At 39.0% G+C, this 15,757-nt stretch overlaps 1 protein-coding gene across 33 annotated transcripts in view; it reads left to right on the plus strand.

The window, feature by feature from the left end:
• Nucleotides 1-15,757, plus strand: part of ZMYND11 (zinc finger MYND-type containing 11) — a 141,979-nt gene that overhangs the window by 110,674 nt on the left and 15,548 nt on the right. For 19 of the 33 annotated variants that reach the window (XM_059662591.1, XM_059662702.1, XM_059662582.1 and 16 more), the window contains 10 exons: nt 1,413-1,490; nt 3,027-3,119; nt 5,455-5,542; nt 6,092-6,147; nt 7,249-7,326; nt 8,165-8,283; nt 12,888-13,095; nt 13,809-13,877; nt 14,708-14,980; nt 15,303-15,488. In XM_059662591.1, coding sequence (XP_059518574.1) covers nt 1,413-1,490; nt 3,027-3,119; nt 5,455-5,542; nt 6,092-6,147; nt 7,249-7,326; nt 8,165-8,283; nt 12,888-13,095; nt 13,809-13,877; nt 14,708-14,980; nt 15,303-15,488 — 1,248 coding nt within the window. The remainder of the gene's footprint in view (nt 1-1,412; nt 1,491-3,026; nt 3,120-5,454; nt 5,543-6,091; nt 6,148-7,248; nt 7,327-8,164; nt 8,284-12,887; nt 13,096-13,808; nt 13,878-14,707; nt 14,981-15,302; nt 15,489-15,757) is intronic. The other 14 variants (XM_059662659.1, XM_059662749.1, XM_059662784.1 and 11 more) reach the window with 5 other exon arrangements.

The following is a 15,757-nucleotide window of genomic DNA, read 5'->3' on the forward strand; positions in this document are numbered from 1 at the left end:
AACTGCCCCCCCTGCCAGCCTGGTCGCCCCCAACTGCCCCCACCCCTGCTGGCCTAGTCTCCCCTAACAGCTGCCTCCCCCCCCCCCCCACCAGCCTGGTTGCCCCACACAGTCTGCTGTTCATTCAGCAGTCTGGTTGTTTCAGTTGTGACGACTCCTAGCTTTTTATATATTAGGACTAGAGGCCCAGTGCACGACATTCGTGTACCAGGGTTGGAGGGGGAGAGGTGTCCTTTAGCCTGGCCTGTGCCCTTTAGCAGTCAGACATCCTTAGTGCTGCCGCAGAGGCGGGAGAGGCTCCCACCACCGCTGCTACGCTCGCCAGTTGTGAGCACGAGCCCGGCTTGTGGCTGAGCAGCGCTCCCCCTGTGGGAGCACACTGACCACCAGGTGGCAGTTCCTGCATTGAGCATCTGCCCCTTGGTGGTCAGTGCACATCATAGCGTCCATTTGTTCCGCCTTTCGGTTGATTTGCATATTACCCTTTTATTATATAGGATAGTATTTTAATATTGTGTGTATAATCAATTTGCTTAAGCTCTGGCTAAGACTTCCCAGTTACATGAGAAATGTAACTGTATTAAGCATATTAAGATGATTTCCTGCATTTACGTTTCTTTGGGAGTTATAATCTAGTGGCCTGAGAAAGTTAAAGCATCTGTTAGTAGGTGGCCCAGACCTACTCGGTCCTCTGCTGTGCCATCTGCTTATGACCCAGTGTCTGCTGTGATTTCTTAACCTTGACTAAAGAAATGAGAATGTTTGTCTTCATTTCTTTGCTATCTACAAAGGACATAAGAGAAATAGAATCCTGGATTTTTCCTTCTTCATGTGAAGTTAGATTTTCTGAGAGATAAATTGAAGAACCTAATTAGCTTTTAGGCCAGCCTGACAGAAATTGGATTTATACTGACTAGATCAATAGCACTTTAAGACAGATATGTAGGTGTTGCCACTGCACTACTGCACATATTTCATAAGTGACAGAGATTTTTAATAAAGTTATTTTGAAAGTCACCATGCACGATTGCTAATTTAAAATGCACCCTAAAGGACTTTTGCCATTCATTATGAATATATATCCAAATAAGTGATTCCATATTATGTCATTATTATGTTATCATTATTGTTGTCATTTCTTTTTAATCTGAAAATTGGTTTAAGTTCCAAAATATCAAGAAACAAATGCATAATTTTCTAAGGTATTATTTCAAGTACAGCATAATATTTTCTGATTATTACAGTACATGTTACTTTTGCTATGCAAATCTCAAAATCAAATATTTTGGAAATAGTGCATTTTATAAATGAAATCTTAGCAGACTATAATCTTTTATATATAGAAGTCTTTTACGTGACTATAGACATATAAATGATCAGATTTTATATCTGGCCTTTCCTGTTTTTAACAGAGCATCAAGAAGAAAAATACAAACAAACAAGAGATGAGCACATACCTGAGGTTCATAGTCTCCCGCATGAAGGAGAGGGTGAGTCCTGCCCCTGGAGTCTTCCCAATTAGATTTCACTCTGGTTCACTCTTTAAAAGTTAATGACTGACAAGTAAATATGTATAGAGCAGCTTTGTCATAATTCTTTTGTATAGTAAATCTACACTAATAAAAGAGAAAAATGGTAATTGGCATACGACGATACCCTTTTCATTGGCTAATCAGGGCTATATGCGAATTAACTGCCAATAAGATGGCGGTTAATTTGCATATGTAGGCACAATGCAGGGAGGCGAAAGGGAAAGCAGGAAGAAGCCCCCTGCCACTGACAGTGATCGGAAACCCAGGGGGGAGCTAAGAGCGGGGGGGGGGGGGGGGGGCAGGGCAAAGGCGGCTCTGGGGCCGCCTTTGCCCTGCCCCCCAGCCATGATCGGAGAATCAGGCGCCTTTGTCGCCCTGGCCAGTGATAGCAGGAAGTAGGGGTGGAGCCAGCGATGGGAGCTGGACACGGTTGAAGCCGGCAGTCCCGGGAGCTAGGGATCCCTTGCCTGGGCCTAAAGCGGAGCCCACGATCGCGGGGCCGCTGCAGCTGCAGGTCCCCGCTGCCCAGGCCGGACGCCTCAGCCAGAGGCGTTAGGCCTGGGCAGGGGCAGAGCCTGCAACCGCGGGGAGCTGGGGTTCCCCTGCCCAGGCCTGACACCTCTGCCGGAGGCCTCAGGCCTGGTCAAGGGGCCGATCCGGTGATTGGTGATCGGAGGGTGATGAGGGTCAACTCCTCTGGCTGAGGCATCAGGCCTGGGTGGGGGGCTGAGCCGGGGATTGGGGGGATATGATGGTCCCCTTGCCCAGGCCTGAAGCCTGGGTCAGAGGCGTCAGGCTTGGGCGGGGGGTGGAGCAAGCGATCAGAGGGAGATGGGGGTCTACGCCTCTGGCCGAGGCATCAGGCCTGGGCAAGGGGCAGAGCCAGCAATCGGAGGGGTCTGGGGGTCCCCTGCCCAGGCCTGATGCCTGGGCCAGAGGCATCAGGCCTGGGCTGGGGGCAGAACCAGTGATGGGGGGAAATGAGGGTCCCCTGCCCAGGCCTGACACCTCTGTCAGAGGCATCAGGCCTGGGCAAGGGGCCGATCCTGTGATTGGAGGGTGATGGGGGTCAACGCCTGAGGGCTCCCAGTATGTGAGAGGGGGCAGGCTGGGCTGAGGGACACTCCCCCCCCCACACACACACACACACACACAGTGCATGAATTTCGTGCACCGGGCCCCTAGTTGTTCTATAATAGGCTTTTAGATTTTTTTGTTTTGTCTTTGTTTTAGAACAGACATTTCTTTAGCTGCATTAGATTAGAAACATTTACATTTAGAAAATTTGTTTATCAGAACATTTTCATTGATAGTGTTTAAAATGAAATGGAATGCTCCACAATAACTGTTTTGTCAAAACCTTAAGGAATGCCATGTTAAACTATATAGTGCATGTACATTTCTCTGGTAAGTTCTAAAGTACTTCTTTAGAAATTGATGTTTTACCTGTCTCTCTCTAGTCACATTTAAACGGTGTATTTAATGACCTTCCAGGCTATAGACCTTAATAAAAAGGGAAAGGACAGCAAACACCCGATGTACCGGAGGCTGGTGCATTCAGCGGTTGACGTCCCCACCATACAAGAGGTAAAGCCATTCCTTCCCTACTGCTTCCCATTTACCTCATGGCTCCCAGGTGAATGAGAGATCACAGCCAAGCATGATCCTGGGTGCCATTCCTGCTTGAGGAGGATGTGCCTGCCCAGTGTCTTACTAGAACCAGCTAAGCATGGCCACCACACATACATGCCTATTGTTTTAAATTTCGTGTGGTCACTCTGGTACTACCAGGCCTTTTAATAGGGCTGGTTTTAAGCGACATGTAAAGTCTTGATACTTGTTTGTGAAAGCAAATGAATGGGACCCGGGTCAATTTAGTATTTCAGATGTAGAGAATGCACATCTGGACACAGGTCCCTAGTTTTAGTACGTGGGGGCTTCTCTCAAGGGAAAATTAGAGCATAGAACTAATCTAGAGTCTTGGGAAACAATGAAATGAACTTGAACCAAATAATTATTCTTAAAGTTCTTAATGTTATCAATGCTAGCTGAGGAATGTTGGGTTTGTTAATATTTAATTACTAATTGCAATAAAATCCCTTAGGACACTTAGACATGTTTTAAGTTAGGGTTGCTGAATTACTAATTTTGTAATTTATGTGTCCTTTTGAAATTTTAAAATCTTATGGTTGGCCATAATAGCTTATAGGAAGACCATAGGAATTATTTGAAATTATCTTATAAATTTCCTAATCCCTTAGCACAGTGGTTCTCAACCTTCCTAATGCCGCGACCCTTTAATACAGTTCCTCATGTTGTGGTGACCCCCAATTTCATTGTTATAAATTGAACATAATTGAAGCATAGTGATTAATCACAAAAACAATATGTAATTATATATGTGTTTTCCAGTGGTCTTAGGCGACCCCTGTGAAGGGGTCGTTTGACCCCCTAAAGAGGTCACGACCCACAGGTTGAGAACCACTGCCTTAGCAGCTGAGAAAGACTAAAGGTGTATTATTTCTATGGAAGGAAAGGGTAAATAACAGTTGTTCCCTTAAAATTCTGGCAAATCCTAGAATAAAAACAGTTTAAATTTTACCTACTACTGGCAGATTTCATAGCCTTAGGTATAGCCCCTTTTCCTAAACTCTGAGGCCTGTGAAAGAATGTTGAACCCAGTTGCCCTTCCTGCCCCTGCCGTGCTCTTGCAGCTTTCCCTTCCTGCATGGCACCGACCCAGATCCCCAGTTTGATCCTCTTGGCTCCATAGAGAACACTAGATGGGTGGATGCTGTCTTGGTTCTCTGCTTGGCAAGTGCTATTCATGAGCAAAAGCACTGTAAGAAAAGTAGAGGAAGACATGATTTTTATGGTTGTAGGAGCTTAACTACAGTCCAGATCAAAATGCAAGGCACGGTGCATACCTCACAAATCACAGAGGGTATAAGCATCCCAGAGCCCAATACAGTAAATCTTGAGGCACATGACAGGAGGCAACTACCTTCAGCTAGGGAATCTGGGGGAAGCCTTCCAAAAAAGGGCCACTGAATTGGGTTTTGGAGGATTTCAAGAAAAAGGTTGGTTCTTAACCTTTTTTAAAATTGATATTTAGAGAGAGAGGGAGAGAGAATGAAACATTGATCAGCTGCCTCCTGCACACCCCTTCCTGGGGATCAAGCCCAGAACCTGGTCATGTGCCCTGAGCTAGAATCGAACACTGCAACCTTTCAGTGCACTGGACTACACCCAGCCAACTGAGTCACACCTGTCAGGGAAGATCTTAATTATTCTTTAGAGGCCTTAATATTTTAGTATTTGACACCCAAGCACTTTTCAAACCTATTTCCTAAAAATATCATGAGGATAAGAAAATACCTTCTTGTTGTTGAGTTAATTTGTCATACCTCCTTCTAAAAATTTTGTCTTATCCCAGAAACCCCTCAGATTTCCCACCTAACCTTTCCCAATTCAGAATTACAAATGTGTCTTCTTTAGTCATGTTAAACTGTCACAGAGGCTAACAGTTCTTTTTCTCCAGTCTTTATTCTCCTGTGTTATAATAAGTAGTTAAGTTCTCATCAGCGACATTGGCCAAAGCTTTTAACTGTTTACAGTGAGCTTTTATCATTGCTACACAAGAAGATGTTCAAGCTGCCAAGTTCACTCCAGTAAATCAGTAGAAAAGACAGCAGTGGTTATAGGACAGCAGATCTGCCACACTTAACCATACTGTCACATTCTAACTGCACTGGAGTTGTGGGTTTCTCTTACATATGGTGTGTCAACACTGTGGGACACAGGAATAGCCATGATGTTATTTGGAAAAATCTGTTGCATCCCATACTCTAACCATGTTATCATATTGCAGACAAATATTTTTACTAGTAACTCTTGCCATTTTGTTTTTTAATCACTGCAGAAAGTGAATGAAGGGAAATACCGAAGTTATGAAGAGTTCAAAGCTGATGCTCAGCTACTTCTCCACAATACAGTGATTTTCTATGGAGGTTGAATATTTTTTGCTTTTTCTTTTGCATTTTTTTCATACCATTTACATTCCATGTTGAGAAATAACTTTTATAAAATATTACATTAAAATTAGTATTTTAATTATCTGTAAGTAATAATGTTATGGTTTAATCTTAAAAATATTTGGTAATGTAGTTATAGCTTATAGAATGAACTGTCCAAAAGCAAAACACTAGTACACTAAATGATGAAAGTATTACTTTTTATAGTTTTATTTATGAACTTAGTTGAAAGGCTTTTTATAAGCACTGTGATTAATTCTGGTTGTTTCCCCATTAATATTCTATCACTTAAAGGTAAAGAAAGAGGCCACTCTTTACCTAGAGAATTAGTGCTATGTTAGATGTGAAATTAAAGCTGCCTGTAGAATTTTATTTCACTGCCTGAACTTTTAAAAACAATACACATTTTGTTTTAAATGGTATATATCTACTTTTGTCAAAATGAAAGAAAATTTAAATGAGTGTATTAATTTTGGTAGTCTGTATTTTAGATTATTGGTAATGGATATCTGTCTTTAATTACAGCAGACAGTGAGCAAGCTGACATTGCAAGAATGCTGTATAAAGATACCTGTCATGAGGTATTGTCTATACCTAGTAATTAAACTCTTACTATATTTCGAATTAATTTCACAATCCCACTCATCTTACATATTTTAATTTTGTAATTTCCATTAAATATCAGTTTATTTCCATTTTTTATATACATGGGAAATAATGCAAATAGAGGCAAAAAATTCTGTCAAACTATTCTCAGACATCCTAGGAGATTTAGTTACTAAGTAACTTCTACAAAGAAATTTTGTTTGCTCTTTTTTAATCACCCTTAAGTTATTGGTTACCTAATGCATGTACATGTTTTGTATGGGGCAGAGACACTCAACAAATGTTACCTTCTTTGGATAAAGGATACTACACAGGCAAAACAACAACCAAACAACACAGTTCATATTTATATAGTAAATGAAATACTATTTTGGGAAGGTTTTTTTGTATATATGGTCTTTCTTATTTGAAACACCTGTAATCATATTGTCTTTGCAAAAGTGTCTCAATTACATAAAAGTTTTGTTTCTTAAATTTATTTCAAATTTGACTTTTTAAAATCCATTAAATATGTTTACTAAGAGTCTATTGTGTGCTGAGCATGTGTTAAGAGGAATGAAATGGTGATCAAGGTACTGGCTTCCTGCTAATGGAGCTGTATTCTGAAGAGAGGGATACTTAAATAAGAAACAGTCAAAATATGTTTATAAGTTGGAAAAAAATGTTATGAAAGAAAACAAAGACTAAAATGGAGAATGAGGCAAAGTAAGGACTGCTATTATTGGTAGTGGATATTTTATGTGGGTAGATGAGGAAGACCTTACTGAGGAAATTGCATTAATCCAAGTACTAAAGAGCCAAAGGCACCAGTGAGGCTGGAACGCAGAGGTCAGACATGCCAGGCCTTGTAAGGAATTTGTTTTCTCTTTTAAATGCAATCTGAGACCATGGGGGTAGTTTGAACAGGAAAGTGGCAGGTTTTTCCAATATTATTGAAAACTTAAAATTTAAACTTAGGAACAAAATTCAAGGCTATTTGTGTACATGAACAAGAATGTTAATTTATGTGAATCGATTTTATATAGTTTAATGCAGATCTTTATATTTTGTAGGCTAAAATAGTTGTTCTTTTTCAGCTGGATGAGTTACAGCTTTGCAAGAACTGCTTCTATTTGTCCAATGCTCGTCCTGACAATTGGTTCTGCTATCCTTGCGTATGTGACATTTTGTGATTTTTTTGTGTTTTACCTCTTAAGTATATGATGCTCTAAGGAAGTTTATTTCCAGTTTGCTTAAAGTTTATAATCCTTCCTAAATATGTTTCTTTATATCATAGGACATATGGTTTCAATGAGTGTAAAAACTGAGACATGGGAAACCAGCTTGGGATTGTTATCCAATTTTGACTTTAAAACAAGGAACTTAAAGCTAAACATTGAGTCCCTTAATATATATAATAGATTTTTGCTTTTCTTCTCATTCTTTCACAAGAAATTGAAGGCTTTATAGATGTTAATACCTGTATAATTTCCCCTAAAATGAGATGATTTCAGGAAGGGTGATGACAAGAAAACCTGTAAGTGTTCTGGGGGCCCCAAAGGCACAATGTAAAAGGCCACCTGAGAGCAATCGGTCTTCCAGAAGTTACGTGCTTCTCAGTCACTTGAAAGTTTTTTAAAATTTGAATCTCAGATTAGTTAGGTTTGAATCAGGGTTTCAAATCCACCCATTTCTAACAGGCTCATGAAACACAGTGAGGGTCTTCTGTTTGCCCCCACTGCCTCATTTCATAGTGCTACAGGATAGTAAGTGGGTATTTTTCTTCTCTTCTCAGAAATGAAGGTCCATATTCCTTCTCTCATGCAAATTTTAGTTTTTGGTGTTTTTCTTGGAGGCAAAGTCAGTCAATCCCAGAAAAAAGAAAACAAGTTCTATGTGTTTAGTAATGTTTTCAAAATAATGAGTTATACTTAACTAATTCAATATTAATGAATGATACACTTATACTTAATACTTTAAAAGTAATGACAAGGTAGGACGTTTTATTTGCAGATACCTAATCATGAACTGGTTTGGGCTAAGATGAAAGGTTTTGGATTCTGGCCAGCCAAGGTCATGCAGAAGGAGGACAATCAGGTTGACGTCCGCTTCTTTGGTCACCACCATCAAAGGTAATCACGACCCACATGCAGCCGGAGTAGCTGAGCTCTCAGTTCTTTTTTTTTTTTTTAATATATTTTATTGATTTTTTACAGAGAGGAAGGGAGAGAGGCAGAGAGTTAGAAACATCGATGAGAGAGAAACATCCATCAGCCACCTCCTGCACATCTCCTACTGGGGATGTGCCCACAACCAAGGCACATGCCCCTGACTGGAATCGAACCTGGGACCCTTCAGTCCGCAGGCCGACGGTCTATCCACTGAGTCAAACCGGTTTCAGCTGAGCTCTCAGTTCTTAAGACTCAGTCTGGCCATTACCAGTGTTCTGGTAGCTTTATCAGAAACAGCATGAAGTTTCTTAAGAAACAGCATATAACTTGACTAGGCAACTAACAGTGAGTTCTATAAATTGTATCTTTAGGTATATTTCAGTTATTTTTTACTAAGCAAGATAGTTTCAGTAACTAACACTGTTGAACTCAGATGCATGTTAAAGCTGACCTGAATTCCTGATGGCAGTGAAGGGGGGAAGGATTCTTAAGATGTGTCCATTTCATAGTATTCTAATGACATTATGGTGGTTTCAACCATCTTTCAAAAGCCATAGACCAAAATAAGCAACTCAGTAGTAGAATAGAGTTTCAATCTTGGGATCTAAGTATATATAAGAATTATATGCATAGAATTACCAGACATTGTTTCCAATCTAGATTTTAAAGTCTGTTGCTAGGGATATGTATACATCAAAGCATAAAATTTGCATTTTCATAATATAACAATATATGTATCCCAAGGGTAAAACCCCTTTTTATTACTATAAAATTATTTTTGCATAGTTATTTGACACAAAATGCTAAACTGTTCTATAAAATTATAGCTCTCCTTTATTGTGATATTAAGGCCTTAAATTTTACTGCACAGTGAACATTAGGAAGTCTAAGATAGTGTCCTAAATAATGTGTCATTAAAGCATTGACTCTAAAAGTGAATTCAAGTACTGTGAACTGTCATAGGACTCAGAGATTAATGAGTCTAACTATTCTAAGCCACAATAGGAAAAATAATTCACATGAAATTTGTGGGGGGTTCATTTAACACAAATATTAAATTAAAGGGAGAAAATGCCAAAAGTCAGCTACTTGATCTAAAAGTGACACTGTCCAAGGATTTAAATTTACATTTCATGAAGCATCTGTCTCCTGTCATGCCTGGAGGGTAAGTGTCCTGTATAGTTGTTATTACTATAAAAGAAGCTACAGAATGAGACTTCATTCCTCCCATAGTGAATTTTTACCTAGTCTCCATTTAATTTAAGTAGAAGTTTAGTTCTAAGAAACCTGTGAATAGTGTAAATGTCCAAAAAAGTTTTGTTCTTTCATAGATGCACAATCAGCTGACACTGTTTTAATGGCAAGAAACATTAGTTAAATAATCCTATCTAATAAATAGGGAATATGCTAATTGACCCTCATGCTGTTGCAAAGATGGCGGCACCCACAGTCAATAAGGAGGGAATATGCTAATTTACTGCCATGCCCTCAAAGATGGCGGCGCCCACAGCCACAAGATGGCCAGCAGGGGAGGGCAGTTGGGGATGATCAGGCCAGTAGGGGAGGGCAGTTGGGGGCGATTGGGCTGGCAGGGGAAGGCAGTTGGGGGCGATCGGGCCAGCAGGGGAGCAGTTAGGCGTCGATCAGGCTGGCAGGGGAGTAGTTAGGGGGTGATCATGCTGGCAGGCAGAAGCAGTTAGGGGCAATCAGGCAGGCAGGCAGGTGAGCGGTTGGGAGCCAGCAGTCCTGGATTGTGAGAGGGATGTCCGACTGCCAGTTTAGACATCCAGCAGTTTAAACCAGCAGTCGGACATCCCGCGAGGGGTCCTAGATTGGAGAGGGTGCAGGCTGGACTGAGGGACACCGCCCCCCCCCCCCCCCCCATGCACGAATTTCATGCATCAGGCCTCTAGTAATACCATAATTAAGTACAAAATGAATGTTCAAATTGTATGATTAAGTGGTAATTTTCAATGTTACATGCTCATATTCAGTTTGTTTCAGTTTTCCATCAAAACCAGTGGGCAGCAGTGCACACGTCACAAGTGAGTTAGGGCAGCCGTTCTATAGAAACACTAATCTGTAGAAATCTCTAAATTGATACCGTGGAAGGTCCAGTGGTTAGATTTGTGTCCTTGCACCATCGTTTTCTACTCTAGTCTTGGGCAAGTTATTTTAGTCTCTCTCAGCCTTGTTTCCTCACTTATAAAATAGGGGCCTCAATAGTACCTATCCTATATGAGTTTATAAGGTTTAAAGGAATTTTTATATATAAAGACCTCATTATATATAAAATAAAATTATATTTCCAGAAGTTTTTTTCCCAAAAATACTTGCTGTAAAATTTTTATCTGAAGATTCTGGGCAGATGGGACTCGAAAGCTTTTATTTTAGAAAATAAAAGGTCTACAATTTTACTGTCAATCTAGTCTTTTTGCTTTCCTGGTTACAGTGTAATCAGTACAATATTTGAAGTGAAGGATTGATGAAGGAACACCTTGAAAATGATTCTCTATCATTATTAGAATATTTGATTTATTGGAAAACAAACTTTATAAATATTATGATCATTAGTTTTAATTACTTAAACAACATGTTATACAATGAGAACAGATGGCTAATAAGGGCTACCAGCTGAAAGTTTTCATTAATAAATACTTTTTTTTTAATGTACAAGTTTAGTGGTATTTAAATAAATTCTCATTGTTATATAATGATCCAATAAATATTCTTCTGTTATTTCATCATATCTTTACATGTAGGTAGGAGAAAAAAATAAATTTTAAATTAATAAATGGTTTCAGACTAGTAGTCCCTTCTGTACACTCAGAATGTGCTACTTTGTCCCTTGACCTTGGTAAATTGTAATGTTCTAGGAAAGAAAGGTGACTGTGATCCCTCCAGAGGTTCTCAACCTGTGGGTTGCGACCCCTTTGGCGGTCGATCGACCCTTTCACAGGGGTCGCCTAAGACCATCCTACATATCAGATATTTACATTACGATTCGTACCAGTAGCAACATTACAGTTATGAAATAGCAACGAAAATAATTTTATGGTTGGGTCACAACATAAGGAACTGTATTTAAAGGGCCAGAAGGTTGAGAACCACTGCCTTAGAGTATAGGTAAGATTTGCAAGGTTTTGCCTGTAAGAGGGAAAAAAAGTAGCTAATAAGGTCTCCTTGTCAAGGCTAACTCTTTCTGCTGCGTGTAGTTAGAGGGTGGGATGGCACAGCCAGGAAATCAGGTCCTATAAGAAAAAATAGAATGGTTTATGTTCATTTGCCTTCAGATATCCCTGAGCCATTTTATTCTGCATATATTCAAAGAATCATGACAGATGTATAGATATAGCCAAATTAGATTATATCTCTGTTTATTAACACTTTAAATTGTGGAGTGTTTGTTTGCCATTTCAGTTATTTTTTTGTAGATCAGATCTCATACCCACTGATACCTTTAAAAGTGAAATCTGGTTACCTACAATAATGGAGTTGATTAAAGAGGAGATTTATATGCATAGCCCATGGACACGGGCAATAGGGTAGTGAAGACCTGGGGTGGTAGGTAGGGGCTGGGAGGAGGAAGGTAAAAGGGGGGCGGGGAGTGAGAGTTATCTGTAATACTATTAACAATAAAAATAAATGTATTTTAAAAAGAGGATAAGAATGTATTATGAACAACATTGAGAATTAAGTCCCATGTTAAGAATAGATACTAATTTTATTGTATCCAGGGCACAAGTAGATAATTTAAGGGGAAATACTTTCACAGTTCAGGAGTTTGTTACAGGTAGTCAGCATTGTTCATAATAGAAATTTCTCTAAAAACCCACAGCTTTAAAAAGTGAACCAAAATACCCTTGTTGGTGGGAGTAATACTCAAGATCAGATGGGCCGCACTCACTGTTGTATGCTTTGCGGTGTCTTCACCAGCACACAGTAAACAGCATTCTCGATATTATTTCAGTCCAGTCTAATGATTAGTGCCCAGGAAAATTGTCAGCATTTTTTCCAATAAGACCAAATACATTTTTCATTCTGTAGTTTTAGATCAATATTACATATAATTCAGAGACACTTGAAGTTGTGTTCATAGCTGTGTACTTGATTGCCGAATGAGTCAGACACTTCTCTGTCCATTAATTAAATATGGTTCAGTTAATGAGTAGGGATATAATATAAATATTACCCACTAGATAATATTTCTTGGAAGCCCTCATATGTATGAATCTCATGAAAATTTCTGGGCATTTTCAAATGATTCTGTACTTCTAATCTGCAAATAGCTAGATTTTAAGTAACTTACAGTATTTTAGATCAATAAGAGATAACATTTTAAAAAGGACTTATGCAAAATGTATATCTAAACCATGACAATGTTAAGCTGGTTAAAGAAAATAGTTCTGAGATAATTTGAGACACTTTAGTGATCGGTAAGAGTTTTTATTCAAGCCATAGCTAACAGGTCAGTAAATTGGAATTTCCACAAACCATACTTTACAAATGGATGGAGTCCTCTACCATTTTGGAAATTTCTAACTATAACCTTTAAATGTTGCTAGGGCTTGGATCCCTTCTGAAAACATACAGGACATCACAGTCAATGTCCATCGGCTGCATGTTAAACGCAGTATGGGTTGGAAAAAGGCTTGTGATGAGCTGGAACTGCATCAGCGTTTCCTTCGTGAAGGAAGATTTTGGAAGTCTAAGAATGAGGACCGTGGGGAGGAGGAGGCAGAATCCAGTATCTCCTCTACCAGCAATGAGCAAGTGAGTGGTGTCCACATAGAAACCACACATCAGTTATTATTTTAACTGTGAACATTGTTAATGCACACTCCTTGCTATAAAGCAGTGGTTCTCAACCTTCCTAATGCCACAACCCTTTAATACAGTTCCTCATGTTGTGATGACCCCCAACCATAAAATTATTTTCGTTGCTACTTCATAACTGTAATTTTGCTACTGTTATGAATCATAATATAAATATCTGATATGCAGGAGGTTTTTTCATTGTTACAAATTGAACATAATTGAAGCATAGTGATTAATCACAAAAATATGTAATTATATATGTGTTTTCCGATGGCCTTAGGCGGCCCCTGTGAAAGGATCGTTTGACCCCTAAAGGAGTCGCGACCCACAGGTTGAGAACTGCTGCTGTGAAGACTGCTTTGACATTTCTCCTTTTTTTCGTGTAAACATTTGTGAAGTGCTCTGCCAAAGAAACTGAACCCAGTTCAAGTAGCTAGGCCACCCACACCCTGATCTGATCTGCCTGTTTGAAGAGTTAAGTGCTCTACTGCTCTTCCACAGGCACATTAGCTCTTTCAAGCCCTGCACACCAGAGCAGTAATGAGTAAGAGGTGCCTTCATGAAATGGAATGAGCTACTTCTTACCTGTGGGCCCATAGCTAGTATTTTTAGCAGAGAAGTGTTTCAGTGTCTGGAATAATATGCTGTTACTTTTATGATGCCCACAGCTAAAGGTCACTCAGGAACCAAGAGCAAAGAAAGGGCGACGTAATCAAAGTGTGGAACCCAAAAAAGAAGTAAGTTGTGTACCTTGAAGTTTCCTGGTGGCATTGGCACAGAAAATGTTTTCAAAGTTACAGGCAAGATGATTGCTCGTGATGTGTACTTGTGAAATGCATTGCCATCAGTCAGATAATATCAGCCAAGTTTGAACCCAGTCTTCTGACCATTATCATATTCTGTCACTGGAAAAACATACATGTGCCAAGCCTCCACCTCAACTGAGCAACCACTGACCAAATCTGGCTAAGTGGGAGTGCACTTTTTGGCATATCCTGGAACTCTGCTATGTTCTCATGGCATTATTAAATACAATGTGTTTATCTAGTACATCACTTAGGCCAGCATTTTAAAACGGGAGGAAACTATGGTTCAGCTCAGCCTTTTAAAGTATATAATCCATGCTTGTTTTAAATCCAGGCGTATTTTTGGGTATAGGCCAAACACATGTTCACTGAAAAGTGGTTTAGGATTTTAGGAAATTTGTTAATAAATCTAGTCCAAAAAATGACTATAAATTGATAATGATTTAAAATGATAAATGTCTTTGTTTAGTTTTTTAAAATCAAATGAGTATTAACATATAAGGAAATTGTAGATGAAGTTACTGTTTAGAACCATTGTAGCTACTAATTGCATGTGTTTTTAGTTGTTTTTTTCCATTTTTTAATATTTGATTATGGTAAAATATATCTAATAGCATGTACTTACTAGTAATGCGTTTTTTTAAAAACAGTTTCTTATATAGCTATTTTATGTTATCACTGTTTTATCCTAATAGAGCTTATTCTTGAACTAGTGAGTTAATGGTTTTGTTTTACATTGAAGCACTTTCCTTACCCTTTAGGAACCAGAGCCTGAAACTGAAGCAGTCAGTTCCAGCCAGGAAATCCCCACATTGCCTCAGCCAATCGAAAAAGTTTCAGTGTCAACTCAAACCAAGAAGTTAAGTGCCTCTTCACCAAGAATGCTGCATAGAAGCACCCAGACCACCAGTGATGGAGTGTGTCAAAGCATGTGCCACGACAAATACACCAAAATTTTCAATGACTTTAAAGACCGAATGAAGTCTGATCACAAGCGAGAAACTGAAAGAGTTGTACGAGAAGCTCTAGAAAAGGTCAGGAGCCCCCACAGTGTGACTTGCCCTCTTACCCCTGGGCATAGTGAGTGAGCCTTTCCCTGTAGCAGTTTAGCTTCTTTCACTCATGTCTCAGCCAGACAGCTGCTTTTTAAAACTAGAAATAACACTAAAAATAAGAATAAAATAAAATATCTTTTATGCTATTTCAAGCAACAATACCTAAATATTTCTCACCTGAATATTCACAGCTCTTAGTAAAATAAAGGGAAGAGGTACATCGTTTAAGTAGAAACAATGTATTAAGGCCTTTGTAAATTGTGAGCTGACATATTGTGGGTTAACTTGTTTTTCATTTCAGCTGCGTTCTGAAATGGAAGAAGAAAAAAGACAAGCTGTAAATAAGGCTGTCGCCAATATGCAGGGTGAGATGGACAGAAAATGTAAACAAGTAAAGGAAAAATGTAAAGAAGAGTTTGTAGAGGAAATCAAGAAGCTAGCAACACAGCACAAACAACTAATTTCTCAGACCAAGAAGAAGCAGTGGGTAAATATTAATATAATTTTTAAGCATCTGATTATTGAAAATATACCATAGGTATGAAAATCAATTCAGAATGATATATGTGACATATGCAAATATTATCCATGAAATAAGATAAAATGTGAAATTGTCAGTTAATTTTCTCATCCTCTCCATATGTGCAAGTATTTTATTTGGAAAAATTGACTGGCCCTGACTTTGGCCTATTAGCTCCTGATAGGTAATACCTAAATTGTGAAATTAGAAATGTAAGTATCACAATAGCAAATAAA

The sequence above is a fragment of the Myotis daubentonii genome, chromosome 1 (assembly GCF_963259705.1).
Source record: "Myotis daubentonii chromosome 1, mMyoDau2.1, whole genome shotgun sequence".
Lineage (NCBI taxonomy): Eukaryota > Metazoa > Chordata > Mammalia > Chiroptera > Vespertilionidae > Myotis > Myotis daubentonii.